This window comes from Cryptomeria japonica, chromosome 10, assembly GCF_030272615.1.
Source record: "Cryptomeria japonica chromosome 10, Sugi_1.0, whole genome shotgun sequence".
Classification (NCBI taxonomy): Eukaryota; Viridiplantae; Streptophyta; class Pinopsida; order Cupressales; family Cupressaceae; genus Cryptomeria; species Cryptomeria japonica.
Window position 1 is genome coordinate 353,660,939 of NC_081414.1, and position 21,501 is coordinate 353,682,439.

Consider the following 21,501-nt stretch of genomic DNA (forward strand, 5'->3'; position numbering starts at 1 on the left):
TCCTAGTTTCGAGACCCTAGGTAGGGTTTCTTCACCATGTGAAATTTAGAGGTGATGGAGACTTGGGCGGAGGTGGGAAGAGGAGGGGTGAACGACCTGTTATAAGCCCATCACAAGTGATCGTGTCGTCTTTTTACAAGGAAAAAAGAAAAAGAAAAAAAGGATTTGAGCCCACGACATCTTTTTGACACGAAGGTTACAAGTTACCTTTCAAAGTATTAAAATTTACACATAACAGTTAAAAAAGGGAGATAGGTCCAAAAGGAAATTTGCTTCAATGCTTCAATGTGTAGGGCTACTACTAGTATTCAGAGCTCTTTGGTTATCTATCACTTTAAGCCACTTAACTAGCCTTATGTAAGGTGATATGTCCTATGCTATTTGCTTTAGTCTGAATTCTGTGAATTGTTTCTCTATTGTCAACATTGTTTATAGTTCCTTCATCGTCTTAGTACTAGCATACCTTGTAGTAGTTTTATGATTGATTGGAGTTCAATGTCGTATCAAATCTTGCCTTTGTAAATAGGTTAAAACCCTTTCAATATATATAAATACAAAATTGTGTCATTTGGAAAGTTGCTTTACAATCCAATGAGCAGAACTTGTTTATTCAATAATATAACTTATCACTAAGTTCTCACCAAGAAATTTGTTTTATTGTGATTAGAATCTCTCAATTCTTAGCACAACATTCTAATGTGGATTTTTTTAAAACTTACTTGGATGTACATTCTTCAACCAAGATTACACATATACTTTCAGATTTATCTCCACTAGCATATTTAGGTGCTTACCCATCCAATCTACTTTTGGTCGAACTGAATCTAACCAATTTTGTTATTTTCTTGACACATAGAAGACAACAATTCTCAAGAGAAATCTTCACAAACATAGATAGGTTAATTAGAATGAAGAAGTTACTTAGCCTTATTGTTCATCGGGAGTATTTAAGGAAAGGAACATAATGATTATTCAAATTATGTCCTTTTGGGTGTTAGCCTCCCAATCACTTTTTTAATCAATTATACCTGGATTCAGTATGTGATAAATGTTATGCCTTTTATATTGTTTGCCAAAGGTATTATGACTCTCAACTGTTAATTCAGTTTCCTCTCATATTTACATTCTTAAAACCATTTTGCAACACTACATCATACATGTTGTAAAGCATTGGACTATTTTTCATTTTACCTTACTGGAATCCTACACAAATCAAAAAAGGTATGATCGACTGACGTAAGGCCTCAGCTTGGTCTTAGGTATGGATTTACAATCACTAGTGAAATGATTGAGCTCAATGTCCATGGCTCGATCAGGAATCGAGATTCCTCGAGAATAGCTGTATTTATAACATCACTTTTGGTCTGTACAGACAAGATATGAATAGATACTACTTTCAGATTCACCATCCAATGCCATCTTTAACCTGTGGACCGTCAACGAGCTATCACATAGACATTGATTTAACTTCTTTTCATCTCTCATACAATTGTACCAACTGTTTAACAGGAAACAATTAAATTCCTCGGTAGTGCTAATGATATGTGAATCACTTGCTCACAAATATAATTGTACAATTTAGCATTCTTTGTCCTTAAAATTAAGACATGTAACTTTCAAAAGATTGTGTTTTGAGGTTTCTCGAACAGTATCTTGCAATGCAGTACTGTGTCTTTTACCATAATTATAATGTACATGCAAATAAAGCTGCAATGGTGGTTTTCAAGGCTTCTCATTTACTGGACGAGGCATCACACAAACCTGTAGCTGAATCACAAAACCCATCTCGATCAAGTAATTTTTCTGGAGGAGCACTCAACAAAGGGGCAGATGGTGATCCATATGCATTACGGCGAGTATTTCCACAGCCCAAACTCTTCCTTGTGCTGATACCTGTTACGGGATTAGTTCCACTTGCATATTTGCACAATGCCTGCAATAGAATACATTTTCTAATCAGGCTTTTACCTTACGTATAAAGAATGAATGAAACCAAAATAAAATGCCACTCAATTTTTCTCTAGTCATGCTTGGACATCATATGGTCTATTTGTTGATTTCCCAAGAAACAAATGTACTTGGCATGGAAAAACATTTGGTTCAAAATTAAGTAGAAAATAAAAGGATGACATGCAATGAAGACTAAATAATTTGCTATAAATGGTGACTTTTTTGAACATTAATATACTCCTGTGGATGAATTGGCAAGGCCAGGTTTACTCCTAGGCTATCACAAGGCTGAGAAGGGATACAAAATTTGAACAGTATATTTGAGGTACAGTGAAAAAGATTTCTTGTTCATCTCATACACGTAGGAGGCATATTGCCCGGGCTATGACCAACAAACCAACCATGCCATGTCATGCAATAAATGAGTAATAACCCGGCCTGATAGAGTTCAACTCTCATGAACATTAAAGGTAGATTGTATATTGCATCTAATGACCTTCTGCTGGAAGAAATTTCCTAGACAATTCCATGGAGCAGGACATGCAAAAATAACAGTTCCATAGTAGAAAGTGCATCCAACTATCATAAAACGCATTTTCTTATAGGTTTTCCATTTATTCAAGGTGTGGAAACACAGAAAATGGTAATTATTACCACCTCGTAATCTGCAAAAAGTGTAGTGAGAAAATTTGCACTGACAAATGTCTAGAAAACGCCCTTAGCTGAAGTTGTGATCAAGATATGGAAGATTAAAATTACAAAGTACACTGTTGATACATGATAGCTTCGGTAAGATAAATGATTGAATGAGAGATTAATGAAGTCTCTCATTCAATCATCTATCTCATCGATAGACTATAATAGACTTCACTTATTATTCCTTTGTTCTATCATCTGATATTACTATTATAATTGCTCTCCTTATATATATGGTGCATTATCAGTTTTACCGATTATAATCATACAAACTGATGTTAAATTTACGATAATGCTAGGATCGTATTTCACGATCTGTGTTAATATATAAACATTGCAATCTAACAATAAACAGTAACCTTGATATCCCGATTGTTATCGGGCTTCATTGTTAATGCCACCGATTAGTTATCGGGCTTCATTGTTAATGCCACCGATTAATATCAGCATTAGATTGGTTACGTATTGCAAATGAAAGGGCACGATCAAGTGGCATCTTGATCGGCCATGTCTGATAGACATGTCCGATCAAGGTGTCACTTGATCGTCCCTATTTTTTATATATATACCGATCAATGATAAATGGAGAAGACATCGAAATTATTAATGCTCTATCTCCCCCTGTAATACACAGAATATAATTAATCACCAGAACAATTATATTGTGATAAACATTTACATTGAAATACAACAACATTATATATATACCTTGATCATTGAATTGGAATTTGAAAAACATTTACATACACAAACAATATCATTTAGAAGCTATGGTGATGGTTTTCGTTTGGATCCTGATTCAGGTTCACAGATTCAGTTCACGGATCTTGTAGGGTTCATCAAATATATATATATATATAGTTGCAGCAGAAAAAACATACATTATTCTTAATATTTTTACAACCCAAATATTTATATACCTTACAAAATATTGATGAAATTAATATATAATATAAAAATAATATTATTAATTTAATAAATATTTATATAAAAATATATAATATTATAAATTATGATATACAAATATTAATAATATAAAAATAGGATGTACAATTTCAATTCGCTACATAAATGGGAAGATGGGCGTCTTTCAACAAAGCATGCTTGCAATGAAAAGGAAATTTAGGGTAATGGAGGACTTGGTCAGTAATATGATTAAGTTGAGCAAAGAAGGCCTCAATTTCACTGCCACAAGCTTTCAACTTTCTGCAGAAGGATAATAAAGCCAGCTCTAAAAAAGGAAAGCTGTCGTGGAAGATTCCAGTGAAGAGTCAGATTCTCTGAATGCTAAGCTGCATATGATATTAGAAGAACAGAGGCCGTGTCAAGCCTTCGTGACTTGGCAAGTTCACCTGTCAGTTAGTTGCTGGTTCTTTTGCTGCTGTTTTTAGTACCCTCTTTGCTATTAGTCCGTTACTGCTGTTAGCTTTTGTGTTTTGTGTCTGACTAGTTTATGGTCTGACTTTGCCTTTGGGCCTTTGTAAGGAAAGGGACTCTTGTTTTCCCTTTTATTTAATCAAAAACTAATATAAATATAAGAGTATAATATTATAATATATAAATATAATATTATATAGAAATATTGATATTAAATTAATAATAATAATATAAATTTCAATGTAATAATACAAATATAATAATATTATATTATATAAATTTCCAATGGATCCCTGCAGCATAATTCGGAGCACAAATCCATCCAGTATGTGTGTGGCATCCTGCAAAAAGAGAAACATCATTGAAATGCCCGTGGATAATTTGGTGAAGGAAATTTTGCAAGAAACCTTTGTAAGATACTAAGAGATAAGGGAACTTTAGCTACATTAAGAAGAGGCCATAATGACCACCCCGTGTATACATGCAAGTGACACATATGAGCAAGGCATCTGTGTATGATATACGTCAGAAGAAAAACACAATGCCATTAAAAAAATTTGGGCTAAATTTAATTTGAGGAAGAGTGTAAGGGGATGCCACCTAAGCTCAGCTTATCCCAGAATGGAGTGTACTTTTAATAAAACAAAATTGTACATCATGAAACCATTGGATGGGAATTTGGCTTTCAACAATGATAAACTAGGTTTGACAGATGGATTCTTTTAACCATATATTTTCAAATTTAAAAGAATATTTTAATAATCAGAGCATTTTTACCCTGAGGAAAAAACAAGCCAATGATCTTAAATTGCAGAATCTGATGGAAATATATGCTGCTTGCCAATTCATCGATGAGAAATGAGAAAATGCTCACGTCTTTCAGCAACATATTGAGACCCTTTTCTTTGTTGCTGCAAGTAAACTTCAGCAATAAAGCATTTTTTTGGCAACATGTTCAAATTTTGGCAGCTGTTCAATCTGAATTTGAGACACTCCAGCAACAGGTTAGAGGGAACTGTTCTAATTCAGACAGGGAGTTGAAGGAATCCCACTGGAAGCAAAATTCGAGAATAGCATGGATTAAAGAGGGAGATCCAAACACGAAATAGATTCATAATCATTGCTGAATAAATGCCATATCAACTCAATCTCTCAATTACAATTGCTTAGCGAACAGGTCTTAGAAGACCCACATAAAATACCTCCTGAAGCTACGGATTTCTTCAGCATAATCCACTCCAAAACAGACTTTATAAGAAGCTCAGCCCAGGACTACATTCTTTCCCACAGTCCATCTGGCCGTGGAAAAGAAATTGAAAGATCATTTCCATTGCAAGTTTTCCAAGTCTTCTGCGAAACATTAAACAGGATCTACTGTGCAGTGGTAAAAGAGTCCAAGCAGAATAAAAGATTGCATGCCAAATAAAGTGAACCAAGTTGTTTCTTATTCATATTATGATGAAGAGCTTGCAAGCTGGAGAATTTCTGATCCATATTTCCATGTAAAATAATAAAATTACTTACAAAATCATATCTAAAGTGACAGACCATCTGTCCCACCTGTTTCTCAATAATATTACCATCAGTTCAATAAGCTTTTGTTAAGGGATGTCAAAGAACTAACAGTATCATAGAAGTTCAGAAAATTACCCATTCTTTTCATCATCAAAATTAACAAGAGGCGCTCATCAAATTGGACATGTTCAAACCTTTTGATCCTATTTAATTATTCAAGTATTTGGATTTGATTCTGAAATGGTAGTTTCAGCCTGCTTTACATCACTGCACTTCTCTATGGCAATAAATAGAAAACTGGAGCTCAATTAAGGTCTTCTTAAGTTTATCAGGAGAATCCATTCTCCCCCACTTAAGTATACATATTTTAATGTGAGGGCTTAATATAGAAATATTGTCCAAGCCAAACCAGATAATAAGTTGCACATGCTCTCAGTGCTCTCAAAAACCTTCCAGTACCTCTCAAAAAGCATTAAGACGTATGGTGAGCTTAAAGAAAATTTTCTTCTCATATCTATGCATCGAAATTATAATACTATTACACCTTTTTTGCCACCAATGCACTTTTGCGATGCTTCAAAAACCAATTAAGTTACAAACTATAATGGGGGTCTCCTTGTCTATGAATACTTAAAAACTATTAAATCGTTTCAATTAGTTCTTGTTTGTATACTGCCTGATATGACCTGCAAACATGGTGATTTTTGCCCTAACTTGTCACCATTAATCTGTAACATACATAACTATAAGGACTGCAACTCATTTAATATCTGTGCCATGTTGATTATAGGATTCTGTCAGTTCTATTTGCACCTGTTCCCTGTAACTCTCTATAAAACTCCTTCAATCTTGTTTTGCATGCAATGGATAAAATAGTAAATCAAAAAGAAGACTACCCAGATGGTAAAATGAAGCCCTTGAGCTTATCCTACAGGCTACAAGAACTTTACAGCAGTAACAGGTACCAATTAAATGCTCTGTAATGATACCGATTGAAACAAGCTTGCTAGATAAATAAACTTAATGTATATAGGCCCTCTTCAGATAGTCTACGTTTCTGAATTATTAGCAAGATCAGATATAGTGAATGATTGAATTGTTTCACTCCAAACAATTATGTTCACCCAATTGAAGCACCCCTACAAGAAAGACAATATCACAAGACAAATAGAACTGATACACATCCACAAGTAATTTCTATATAAAGAGAGAAACCTGAAGTTGATGGCAAAAGAAATGTGATGAAGAAAAACACAAATCAACTTTAAGTACATGCTAGCAATCAAAATTTCTAAACAAAAGATTGCATTCCAACTTATCAGCACAAGCACAGCTAAGCATGAGTTATCAAAGAGGGAGAATGGATAAGGAAATATCAAGGACCTTGACTGAATCCTAAACAAATTGTAGAACATTAAAAAGGGAAACACTGTAAGGACCAAAATGATAATTTTTGAAAATCGTCAAATGCTACTGGATAGATGCTTAAGTCAATTTTTCATCGTTTTTGGATGATTTAGCAGCTCAAAAATTTGTTAAGCTCTATCTTCTTAAAATTTTTAACATCTACTAATTTATGAGTTCAAGTAGAGATGCATTTTTTCCTTGCCTGGGATGGGAGGTTCTGTCTAGCTACTAACTTTATTTTCTTGTATGGTATATGACCTAGTTTTTCATAAAGCTGAAAATGAAGAAGACATTTCACTTGAACACCAAATCAGTTGGTTCACACAACTCTATATCTGAATTTTGAAAGAGTAATAAGTGGCTTGTAAAGCTTCTGGTAAAAACTGTGTATAATGAATTTAGAAGAGTGATAAGTAATGGCATGAACATAGTTATAACTTGTTACTTCATTGTTTCATTTCTGATTCAACTACCTGCTTCTGAGGAAGATCAAGGACTGCATCACTGAAGTCAGCACCCTCAATAATAGCACCACCAAGGTCACTACGTGTAAGTACTGTTCTGGCGAGAATTGCATTGGTGAGATTAGCTTCATTAAGTACCTGCAGGCTACAAATAAATTAGAATCTCTTTAATCTCTCCTGCTCATGCTAGAAAGAAACAATAGCCAAACAATCAGTTTAAATTTATATATTTCCTTAAATTGGATATATTTTTTGTGGCTTAAGAAAGCTTAATTTGGAGCAAAACAATTGCATCCACGACTAGCATTTGATCTTTTAAAATTGCATACTATGTGGGTATCACTTCATTTGCAAGGCAAAGGCTACTGTCATACTAATGGATCATTCAAGTGTACTGCCACGGTTTCTGAACTGTAAACCAGCTTGCCAATGCAAATTACATTACAATTAAAAGACAAAAATATGAAAACTTATGCTTATCCATGAATATTTAGAAAAGCCCTTGCATTCGTAAAAAGCACAAACAAATATGTAAAGAATGCTGATAATACTAACTGTCACTTTTATACCATCCCTAATTAAGAAAAAAGGGCAAACAAAATGATATTTTTGCGATTATTGGAAGCTAGTGCTTAAAAGATATGGAAATCCAGATGGCAACTACCTAACAAAAAGTTGACTTGGAGATATGTAGTTAGTTACTCCGCAACTCATTAAATGCTATGCGAAAACTAATGACAAATTATACTTGACTATGTAAAATGCTCCTAAACTATTTAAGAGCAAGACGTTGAGAACATTGACTGATTGCAAAGATCTGTTGCAAATATAACCTTACCATGCGATCCATTAGAGTATCACTCAAGTCAGCACCTACAAGAAAGAACACAGTAGAATAGTCATTCATGGTGCCCAGCACAAACCATTTACAGTGAAAGAATGTGATGACAAACAAGTTATATCAATTATTGTGAAACATGGTTCTAAAAAAAACTTGAATTTCAATTCTCTTCATTAAAAATGGATGTCTTTAACGCCAACCAAACAAACATCACAGACAGGTAATAAAACATAGTAATACCATATTAGTTTAAAAAAATTTAAACTGAACTGTAGGGAAGTCCACACCACCTCCCATCTCTTATTTTCACATCCAATTTTGGAAAATGAAAATTCCATCAAATGCATCCAAAATGGCCAAAAGGTTTTCCAAAATGTTTTCTGGAACAACATGCTCCTCGAGATATTTCCAGTAGTTCCAAAGTCTATCCAGCCTGAGTGCTTTTCTAAACAATTTTGTGGAAAGAAACCTTGGAAATGTATTTGAAATTTTGAAATCTTTTTATTATGATAGAAAAGCCACTTTATTCATTGCCATGTTGTGATGTCATTTTCATGCATGTTTTAGGATGCCTAACTGGAAATAACAGTAATAAGCACCAATGTTTGCAGCATAAACAGAAAATGTAGACAAACACACAAGATTTGGAACCATGATTGTATTTATGAGTAGGAAAGAGATCCACAGAGAATGACATGATAGCTCAAAACAATCCAAGTCACGACCATATGTACAATGAAGGCTGATAGGTGAGCTGGTAAACACAATCATCACTAACAACCTGACCTTTGAACCAAGACTAACTAAAAAAACTAATAATGTTCAATACATTTCTGACACAAACATAATCATGGACAACTTATTCTCAATTCAACCCGTAATCCGATACTACTTGTTCACCATGAAACAACATCAGTTGCTTTCTTTTAGCTAAAAAGTAAAATATCACATGACCAATTTTTTGCTGTCAATCAACCTCTCTGCAATACAGACACCTGGAACAAATTTCATTCATCAACCAGCTATTCTTCCTTATGGATGCTGTCTAGCAGATGTTTTCCTTCAGCCAATTTCCAGATGTTGGGTGATGTCTGGCAGTGCCCAACTCTGGTGATGTCAGACTCTGTGGCAATGCCCTAATCTCTAGGATTGCCCAACTCTTTGAGGATGCTCAACTCTTATGTGGATGAATCCAAAAATGGTTGTTGAACTTCCAAATCTGGCAATTTTGAAAATTATCCAGCTGATGACTACCTTTTTGGTTGCCTCAAGCTCCATGCCAATCCTTGACCTTATAAGACCCGATTTACTTCTTCCCCTGACTGTATGGCTTAGACAGCAGCCAGCTAAATGTTCTGGCAGCAAGCTATAGCCTTTCCATTCACTTGTAGGCATAGTGTAAGGCAAGTAAGCTCTGACGATCATTCAACCAACCTGTACGTAACCAAACTCAACTCTAGCATCCATACAAGCAACCAATACATTGTCTAAGTCATCTTTGACAGTTGCACAAAAAAGGAGTTTATGTTGATCAACTTGGCACTGACAGCCATACAACCAGCCTATGTGTTGACCAAGTTAGCTGTAATGTCCGCTTCCTATTTTGCCCTAAAATCACAATTGCAACAAATTAGGGTTAGGGTTACATCTTACCAAATAAATATCTCCTTAATAATGTGACTCAGGATTTGAATCCTGCAATCATAACATAAACAACATGTGCAAATATATATATATAGATATATATATATATATATATATATATATTCAATCATTAGGGTTGGCAAACACATCATATTTATAGATTCTCAATGATACTACACAAGCATATTAAGGTTTTGGAAGAAGTGACATGATGGGTCTGCCCAAAGCCAGTTCTACACCAAGCCCAAGAGTGGATGTCTACCACAGCCCTCTTGCTTGGCGGCTTGTATCTGATTTCCCCATCAATGTCTCATCCCCCTAAAGACACTTGCCATCTTGTGGAATTGGGTGGGGGTCGTAAGTGGGTTACTTAGCTCTCTACGTAAGTGCCCTCTAGTCCTAGGAGCCATCACGGTCAACTCTAGAATGGCCTACTTACTTAGCCTTGTATACCCCTTTTTCTTGCACCCCAGGCCCTTCTTGCAAGGTGGGTTTCAGACAATCAAGCATTTCTTACATATTTGTCATCATAGGCAACAGTCATAATAGGCAGCATTGATATTTTTATATGGCTATCAAACACATTTTATATAGACTTCAAATATTATTCATTATACATAAATAACATATGTTTATCTAATAATCACGATTGATGAGTATATTAACATAATATATGTACCTTTGAGTATTAGTTTGATAATAGGGTCTGAGATACTTAGAGATCTCCTGTAACCCAAGTTCTGGAACTGGTATTAGTTTCCCCTTGATTGCTACTCTCAACCTTTGGAACTAACCTTTGATCTGATTGCTGTTGTGTGGTATTCGATTCTGATATTCCTTATGATGTGTTTTGGATTGATTGTTGATTGCCTTCTTGTTGGTTCAATCCTAATTGAATTGGTTTCCCTTTGATATGATTGTCTACTTTGATTAGTTGACTGCAGATTAGATTACAATGATGCTTATCCCTGATCGATTGCTGGTTTCTTCTAATAAATGCAGATAGAATTCTTTTACTTGTTCGATGGTCTCTTTATTTGCTGGGTATTGTTTGCTCCTTATGAGAGGATCGATGTTCCTTAAAAGCTGGTTGCTTCCCCCTTCTCTTCCATCATAGTCTTCCCTTTTATATCTTAACATCTCATGGAGGGAGACGTCTTTTGAGGGTTGCTGTTCTTTGGATGTGCCCTTTCAGAACTAATCACTGCCTTTGTTTGCTAACATAATCGCACCTTCTACGATTTACCTTTCTAGATAATCTTAAGTGCTTCATCACTGCTAGTGTTTATCATAATTAAATGTTGTTTCTTTATCATCGCTCCTTCAATCAAATCGCTGTTCCTTAGGTGATTGCTGCCAGGTCTTAGGTGATTTTCCCTTGTTTATTAACTTGATTGCATCCTTAAATAATGCTTCATTGCTGGGGTCAAGTACTATCACTGATGTATGTTATTTGCCTCATAGACTATCAAATTGCTGCTCTTATCTTAATTACTATTGTTAACATATGACTGATGCATCCCTTTGTGCTTTTCCACATCCATGTTTGCCTGAGTTTGATCAGAAAATTGTGGAGTCTTTATAAACACAATTTTCTCTTATTCGATATTGTGTGAATATGGTTGTCATGACAGGGACATGACATACCTGTGACAGCCATATGACTAGCCTATGCATGGGAGAACTAAACTCTCTAAACATATTGCCAACTTTTATGTTTTCCAAGTCAGATCTAACAGTAGGGAGTCCAATCTGTGTGTTGATTAGATCAATTTTGATAGTCATGTCAGCAAAACTAAACATCAGCCAGGTCAACTTGGCAGTCATATGACCAATGTACAACTAAAAAGTTGTTAAAAAAAACCATGATTTTCTTCCCTCCTGTGTGCATGTCTTCTATCAGCTACAAAGTTCCACTCTTTGTCCATCTGCAGCTTGTTTTTTGTGTCTTCAACTCACAAGATCAAACAACCACTCAAAATCAAATTCAAGATTCAAGCTTTGGAAATCTTGGGAGATACTTTCAAGGCATCCCTCCCACAAGTGAAGCCTTTTGAGTGAATGGTAGCAAGGGGACTTATACAACCAAACTAATCAATAGAATCCTATAATGGTATGCTCTGAAAGGAGATACCAATCTGAAAAGTGCAATACTCCTGCAGTTTGTTGTAGATCAGTGCAACAGGCACCAATGTAACAGGGAAGATTTACTTTGATCTCATACATGAGAGCATTAAATTTGTCTATAACAGTGAAAAAAAGTCCTGATCTGGGGAACCATTCAAAAACAAATTTATGTTTGCCACTCGCATCCAAATCATTGCTGGGTGAATACCAGAATACATATTTCAATTTAGATTATGAACATGTAGCACTTGATGGAATATCATCTGAAAATTCCATCATTCTGATAGTTTCTCACTTCAAGCTTTATTTCAGCAGCAATGAAAGAAACATATATGAAATAAATGGACCTGGGGCCATTGCTATGGATTGCTTTAAAAATGGCTAACTTAGCCTCATTTGCCTAGTTGTCTTTCTTGCATCCAGGGACTGTGGCCAACATAGAGAAAATAATAAATATCCATCACCTGTCCATTTATCAGATTAAGGACAAATGGTGAAGTATCCATTTGGAACTGGTTTCTTTAAAAGTACAGTCTCTCCAAGAATAGCTACCCTTTATTCCTCAGATTTTTCATTTAATCTCCACACTTTTCTAGCAATGTCAATAGTAATGATTCCCAAACTGTCAGATGTGATTACCGGGGCCCTTGCAGCTGTTTATTTTGAAATAAAAAGCTCACATGTCCTACCCTGAGCTCACAGGATGCTTCCAATGGCTGGATTTTGCGCTCTTTCCCTGATATCAACAATTTCTATGCTAGGCATGACTTTAAGCATTACAAAACATTCAAGCCCTGACTTCCAAGCTCTACCAGGCTTAGAATCTACTCTTTGTTGAGAAGTTATGTGGAATGCAGAAAATGTCAAGCTTTTGGTATCAGCATGTCTCAGGATTGGACCATGCATATGATAGTAGAAGTCCATGAAGCTCTCGCAGTCAGAGTATCCGTTGATGGTAAATAGTATTTAGGTGCTGGCAGCTTTCTTAGGTGCTTTTCTTGGGCCTTGAATTTTTCTTCTGGCTTGCGTGCCTCTAGCTTGCTTGCTGCTCATCTTGACCAATCTTCTAATCTGAAATGATTCAAAAACGGTTTTGCCTCTAGTTGATTTCTGCTCTATGGTCTACAAATCTTGCTTCCTATTAAAAAGCTTGGTAAAAGAAAAGCATTATGATCCAGTTGATTGTTGATCTTTGCTTTCCAAATACTGCTCCAAAGATCTGTAAAAGAGGATTTAATATATGCAAAATGGAAGACAAAAGAGCTAAAATCAGTGAAGCATGATGATCATTTGCAGAGGATTTTGATAAAAAGCTTTGGTGACAGCACTCTAGTGCCTAAGAGACCCCCCTCCTCTTATTATAAATTAAATACCTCTCTCCTTAATGAAAGTGATCGTATGAAGGGATTAGAGTTGCTACTGAGATCTCTAAGAATCTCGATAAGGGATCTCCCTGCAGAATTGAGATTGTCTTGTCTCTCTTTGGAGAAACTTGTTCAATATTGTAGGGAAAAAGAAGGCTATAGACAGGAGAACATTGAGTTTATGTTACAGAGCAGAGCAAGCTGATCGGTCTTGGGAGTGAGCTTCAAAGGAATATTGGGAACTTAGATGTTGAGGGCAAAGTTGTTAGAACCAAATGCTTGTTGGATATTGCTGAGAAGTTTACTGAAATGATGTGTTGTCATTGATGTCAACATATTCTTCTGTGTATTCCAGTGTTGCAGTCAAATTGGATGAGTTGGTTTGGTCAGTGTGTTGTAGATAAGTTGTTGCGGATTAATGGGTTTTGAGATAAGTATCTCTAGTTGATTCAGCAGAAGTTTCAGTGGTTCGCATGGTGATTTGATCAAGTTGTGTGATCCGATACTGAGGTTTGTTTTTCAGTTGTTCATGTTATTCGGTATTCTAGATTTTGCTCCGCATTGCTCCGGAATTGTAATATCTTGGTTTGCAGATTTGGGAGAGTGTTTGGGATGTTCATATGTGTCCTCAATTCAAATGGTTCGTGATTTGGAGGTCCACAAGTGAATAGGTTCGGTATAATGATGATGAAGATTAAGTGGTGATGTTGCGGTTGTTGTTGTGGTGATTCACATTGCTTGTGGATGTTTCTAGATCGTGTTCTATCTGTGTTGATGGTCCGCATTGATCGTTGTGCGCGTTGTTGATCATTTTTTTGATACGGTGGTGTTCTTCGTGTTATGCGATATTCATGATGATTGTAGCGTGTTGCGAATATTCGAGGCACAATCTTTGGAAGTGTTTCTTGTGTGCCGTGTTGGTTTAGGATTAGACTATGTCTTAGCTGACATTGTTTTGGTCCGCATGTATTATTGTAGCGTGTGAAGTTATTGTTTTGTAATTTCTGTTGAGGGTTTAGCCGACCTTGAAATATAGGTTGATGATTCGTATAAATATATGTATTATTCATAAGAGAGATGTATCTGCGGGTGCGAACATTGATTTGATCTTTCAATAGCAGAGTAGAAGTGTGAAGAAGTGTGAAAGTGTGTAAGAGCAGAGTTAAATTTGCGCCTAACCAGTGTTAATGTATATTAGATTTCTTAGTAGATAAAACAAAGGTATCTTAAAAGTTTATTATCTCACAATTTATGATCTCACTAACCTATGAATCTTGCAAGTTGCTGCAAGTATGAAGGGAGATAGTATGTCCACAAAGTAGATTGATTTCCTAAGTTTTGACAATGCTTCAAGTACTGCTGATTATATCACAAATATCGTTGTGTTGAGAATAAGATCGATCTTCCAAGGTTTGCACTAATAGATTGCGGTACTACCTTCATCGATCTGTATGTGAATTATATATATCTAAATGGGGAGGCACATCGATGGATAGACATGTCTCTCCACCAATATGTCTGTCCATTTAATATTGCAAATACCGATTCATAATCAGTGGCATTAATAAACTGTTTGTTATTATAAACAAATAAATACCGATTCATAATCGGTGGTTAACTATTCAGTTAACACAACCGATTCACAATCGGTATGTTAAACTGATGAATCAGTTAATCAATATACATTATCGATTGAGGTAAATCGATACACATTATCGATTTATGGTGAATCGAAGAAGATAGTCGATACACTCTATCGAAAGGGTATGTATCATGCATGATCACAGATTTACACTTGGAAGATGTCGATCAATACATGATCAGCCATTAGATCATTTAATCAGATTTAATTTATTCATGAAAAGAATATGTATGTATATTAATATACATAGTAATAATAAACTCAATGATTATTACTATGTGTATTGGTATACATATATATGAATTATTCTAAAGATGTAAGTTTCATTCATGATCATATTTATCTGACCGAAGCTATCATCTTTAACACTCCCTCTTAGCTAGGGAGGATAAAATCTATCCAAGAGTATAACACAATAGATCCATTCATTGTGACGGAAGATATGGTATAACCAAGAATATCAAGTCACATGATATTCATCATATCTCACAAACATCCATATTTATGGTATGTGCACTTGACATCACGTCTCATGATGCCTACCATAATGAATATCGGATCATGGCATATCCACAGATATTAAGACTCATAATATCCACCATGAAGATCTCTTGTAGAGTTATTATGGTTTATTTAATGATATCAAGTCTCATGATATCTACCATAATGTCTAAGAGATATTAACTATCATGATATGTCCACAGATATCAAGTCACATGATATCCATCATGATAGTGAAATTGATCATTGTAAAGTCGTCACTTTACAATATCAATTAGATACAAGTGTTCATTATTGAAAAGTCACCTTTCAATAATGTTCACAGGGGGGCCATGAAGTCATGGAGTCACACACGACAATAAAAGAGTTTACACATTAAACATCTTTAAATATTAGTACAAATAAAAATAATTAGAGACTCAATCTCAAATTTAATTTACATGTTCAACCATACCAAGTTTATCCCAAAAGTGTTCAACCTTTATCTTGGAGAGTGGCTTGGTGAGGATGTCTGTTGTCTGATCACTTGTACTAATATACTCCAACTGAATCACATTCCTTTCTACCATTTTTCTAACATAGTGATAAGGAATCGCAATGTGTTTTGATCTATCATGAAACACTGGATTCACTGAAAGCTTGATGCAACTTTGGTTGTCACAATGGATGACAGTAGGATTCAAGGGCTGTCCAAACAGTCCTACAAGCAATTTCCTAAGCCACACTGCTTCTTTTGCTCCCATGGAGGCTGCAATGTACTCAGCTTCTGTAGAACTCTATGCAACTGAGGATTGTTTTCTACTGATCCTAAACTGAAGCAACATCCTGATGTGCTCTTTCTATCAACCACACTTCCAGCCCAATCTGAGTCAGTGTATCCATGTAGATCTAGGTCTACATGTTTGTATCTAAGACCATATCCAATTGAACCTCGAAGGTATCTCAGAATGTGTTTTGCTGCAACAAGATGTATCTCCTTTGGTTCACACATAAACTGGCTAAGTGCATTTACTGCATAACAAATATCAGGTCTAATGTTGACCAAATACATCAAGGATCCAATTATTTGTCTGTAGAGAGTGGGATCTGCAAATTCTGAGTCTACTGCTGCTTCCTTCAATTTGTGTAAGTTTGTTTCCATAGGTGTAGACATGGGTCTGCACTCCATCATTCCAAACCTTTTCAGAATGTCAATAGTATACTTTCCCTGATTCAGAGTGATGCCATCTGCCTGCTGCCAAACTTCTAATTCAAGGAAGTAATGTAGGATACCCAGATCCTTCATATCAAATTCTGAAGCTAAGTCTTCTTTACACTGGGTAATTAGGTGATCTTCTCTGGTGATTAACAGGTCATCAACATATAAAATAAGACTTAACATATCACCATCAATTACCTTAAAGTAGAGGTTTGGATCTGCATCATTATTGGAAAACCCTAATCCCAAGAGGTAGTGATCAATCCTTTCATACCAAGCTCTAGGGGCCTGTTTGAGTCCATACAAAGCCTTCAATCTACAAACATGTGATTCAACCTTATGTATAACAAATCCTTCAGGTTGCTCTAGATAGACTTCATCCTCAATAGTGCCATTTAGGAATGCACTCTTCACATCCATTTGATGGATCTTCCATCCCTTTGATGCTGCAATGGCAATTACTGCTCTAACTAAAGTGTATCGGGCAACAGGGGCAAAAGTCTCTTCATAATCGATTCCTTCTTTCTGAGAGAAACCTCTAGCAACAAACCGGGCTTTGTGTTTTTCAATGCTACCATTTGTAGCATGTTTGATCTTGAAGAGCCATTTTGATGATACAACAGATTTTCCTTTAGGCCTTGGTACGATGTCCCAAACATCATTTTTTACAATGGACTGATACTGACATAGCATCTATCCACATTTGATGATTGAGAGATTCTTTAACATAGGATGGTTTTGAATTTATGATCTCACTCATCAAGGCAACATAACTAGAGAATCTTTGAGGTCTCTTGCTTTCCCTGAAGGTTCCCTTTGGTGTTGTATAATTCTTGGCTTCCTGAATCATCTTCCTAGCCCAAAGTGGTCTCTTTCGGTTTGCATTACTGGGTTCATTTAAGGGAGCAATTTGATCTTCACTGTCAATTTCTTTAGGAGTCTCCCTCTGAATCTCAGGAGCATGATCCTCTTCCATATTGTCAGGAGGATCTTGATCTTCTATTTCAAGAGAGCTTTTGGATTTCCTGAAAGCAATGTCTTCCTCAAAAATGACATCTGTGCTGAGTTCAATCAATCTTTGGCCAGGTATGTATATCCTATAGGCTTTAGATGTTTCACTATAGCCTACAAACATCCCTTTTCTGCCTGAGGGTTCTAACTTAGACCTCTTTTGTTTAGGTATATGTAAGTAGACCGGACAACCAAAGATTCTTAGATGACTTATATCAGGTTTGATGCCAGTGAATGCTTCTCCAGGTGTTTTGTCATCTAGAAGTGAATGAGGACATCTATTTTGGATGTAGACAATTGTTCTAGAGGCTTCAGCCCAAAATGAAGTTTCTATGTTTTGATCATACATCATAGCTCTAGCAGCTTCTACTATGGTCCTATTCTTTCTTTCTGCCACCCCATTCTATTGGGGATTATAAGGTATAGTAAACTCCCTCCTAATCCCAGTATTTACACAAAACTCCTTAAAAATGTCTGAAGTATATGCCCCCCCATTGTCTGTCCTTAATGTTTTGATTTTCTTCCCTGACATGTTTTCTTCAAGAGCTTTGAATTCCTTGAACCTCATAAGGATTTCTTCAGACTCTTTACATTTAAGAAAATATATCCAAGTTTTCCTAGAGAAGTCATCTACAAATATTACATAGTACAAGAATCCTCCTATAGAGGTTACAAACATGGGTCCACATAAATCAGAATGAATTAGTTCTAATACATTTTTAGATTTGCTATCACTATTGTGGAAAGTTCCTTTTGTATTCTTTCGTAGGGCACAACCCTTGCAAGTTCCTTCATGATTTTGATTTAGCTTAGGCAAACCAATCACCATTTTCTCTATGGACGGTAGAGCACGAAAATGGAGATGACCTAATCTTTTGTGCCAAATCTCATTTCAATTTGAAGTCTCATGAATTAGGGCTTGTGAGCACCAACCTGTTGTTGTTTTTTTTAAATGCTCATTTAACCACGGGCAATGCCATTGCCCTCCCAACCATAGACAAACATCTATCGTCTCCCCCGAGCATCGCTTATTCTCAATAAGGCAGATTGTGTGTGTTTCTCCATGGTCAAGAGAGGAAGATTTAATCTTCCTATATATCTATCGGTGGTGCCCCTTCACCAAGGGTCACCACTCTTCCAAGATGGCCCAATTAATTATATAAATGTCATATATCATTATATTAATATATAATTAATATTATAATTATAACCCATATAATAATTATATCTCATATAATTAATTATCAATTATTATAATATCAATAATTATATTCTCAATATAATTATTATATTATCACAATATTATAATAATATAATTATATTATCACACTAATTATAATATAATTACATTATCTCAACCTTTATGTCATCTAAGTTGGCCTGAAGGAATCCGACCATAGCTAGAATGATATTAACACTCCCTCTTAGCTAGGGAGGAATCCTTCTTAACCTTTATAAGTTACATCACCTCATTGTGATGATTGTCCACAATGGCTACATCCATATGTGGAAAGGAAAGATATCACCTCACTGCGATATCAACCATTATGGCATATCCATAGATATCACCTCACGAGATATCAACCATTATGGCATATCCATAGATATCACCTCACGAGATATCAACCATTATTGTGAGATCGTCACCTCACAATGATGGTAAGATGCACAAGTGTTCATCATTGTGAGATTGTCACCTCACAATGATATTCACCATGGCTCATCTAGAGGGTAAACACACTAGTACAGGAAAAATCACCATGGACTCTCTCACAGGGTGTTGTCATGGCGTCACACACATGACATCCACCATGAATCATATCAGAGGGTGGAGATAAAGGCTTACACCTCGAACTTCTCTCTCACAAAGAAGAATGCATTACAAGGGCTAATACTTCAAACTTCTCTCACAAAGAAGAATGCATTAAAGTACATCTCAAGAAATCACTGATGTTGAGACTCTCTCTCAGCAAGGGCTTCATTTTCCACAATTCCAAACTTGTCTCGAAAGTGCACAAACTTCACTCTGGCAAGAGGCTTGGTGAGAATGTCAGTCGTTTGTCCATCAGTGCTAATGTACCTCAACTAAATAGCATTTATTTGCACTATATCTCTAATATAGTTATCTCCACAAGCTTTGACCTATCATTAAATACAAGGTTGGAGTCTACATCCCTCTTGGTGAATCCCAAGCTCTCCAAGTATCCATCTATCCAGGAATATCATGTCTTAGGTGTCAACATAAAGGCCTTCCAGCCTACATACACATGATTCCATCCATGAATCATAGTCCTCTGACTTGAGAAACCATCTCGACATGATCCACTCCCTCTGAACCAATATGATCAAGATCCTTGGAAATTAAATAAAGCAGATCCTCTAGCTGCTCCCTCTGAAGCTCCAAGTACTAACATGAATGAATGTAATAAACTGTGGATTTATCTCCCAAACTTAATGATGATGTGGCTCCCTCTTGATCGGTTTCACCAAAGATGCACCATACCTCTTAACATGATTTCTAAATATTTTGCATATTCTCATCAACAAAGGTAGTGGCATCGGGATCCATATAGTGACCCTATCAAAGAAAATTTGAGTGCAAGGCTATGAACAACTCAGCTCAGCAACTACTAAGACACAGTCTCCAATGCACAAATAGAATCACAAATCAATGCTTTAAACAAAGGTCAATTCTACATTGTAGTTACACCACCTCAAGGATAATGTTAAGAAATTGTGAATAGCAAATGGACTCTCAAAATTCCACAGAGCGAATCTATAAATTGAAACGTCCACTGACTTTACAACACCCACATCTATCGATGCCTTCCAATCAATTTATAATGGAAAGAGCGAGTCCATATGCGAATAATTGTCGTACCAACGACCAAAATGAACAACTCAGCAGTAGAACTCCCATAATTATTTTCAATTCCTCTCCCGTGAATGAAGACTACCATCGCCTGTTCCAATACAAATACAGACTAAAATTCCACTACTTCAACACCGTAGCAATAATACTGCCCAATATGCATCTACGAACCGATTTGTGCCAATATCTTAGAAGTATATGCAACGGACAGAGATTCAATTAAACTCCACGAAAGATACAAAAATGTCGCTGGAGAATATTAAATTGTTTGGCAATGAAAGATACCACAAGGAATCTGAGCATGCCCAAAGGATACTTAAAATTGTGATTGAACCCAGCACCACACCTGCCAACACCATTTATAGAAAAAGATTGAGAGCCTTATCCCCAAGATTACCACTCTGCGCATAACCCATAATCATGGAATTCCATGCCACTGAATCTCTTCGAGGCATTCCTGTTCCAAATCCTCCAATCCCGCACAAGCCTTCAGAACAGAAAAAAAGGTGAAAACATCTGGCAGAACACCTGAAACCTGCATTTGATCATAGAGTTCAATAGCCTTCTCATAAAACTCATCTCGTGCATACATTCCAATGATAGTATTCCATAAATAAACATTTCGTCAGGGCATTGAATCAAAATAAAGTTGGGCTTCTACGTTGACAGTAGGAAATGGAGAGAAAAGAAAATCGCTGTAAAAATAGAGCTCACATAGTCAAATCTTCCACACTTCTCTACTTCTATTCTTGAAGAACCTTCCATCAAACGAAGTTCGAAGCAAATTGTTAAAAAATGAAATTATATACGACATTTCACCCTTGCAATACACTGCTATCCTGTCGGGAGTAAACACGCCGGTGCCGGCATTATATTCGAAGTGACAGAAATA

At 35.9% G+C, this 21,501-nt stretch overlaps 1 protein-coding gene across 2 annotated transcripts in view; it reads right to left on the bottom strand.

The window, feature by feature from the left end:
• Nucleotides 1–1,431: 1,431 nt before the first annotated feature.
• LOC131051671 (thylakoid lumenal protein TL20.3, chloroplastic) overlaps nt 1,432–21,501 on the bottom strand; it is a 39,537-nt gene continuing 19,467 nt past the window's right edge. For both annotated transcript variants that reach the window (XM_057986251.2, XM_057986250.2), the window contains 3 exons: nt 8,248–8,282; nt 7,419–7,547; nt 1,432–1,933 (listed from right to left, as the gene is read on the bottom strand). In XM_057986251.2, the coding sequence (XP_057842234.2) occupies nt 1,733–1,933; nt 7,419–7,547; nt 8,248–8,282 (365 nt within the window). In that variant the 3' untranslated portion in view covers nt 1,432–1,732. The remainder of the gene's footprint in view (nt 1,934–7,418; nt 7,548–8,247; nt 8,283–21,501) is intronic.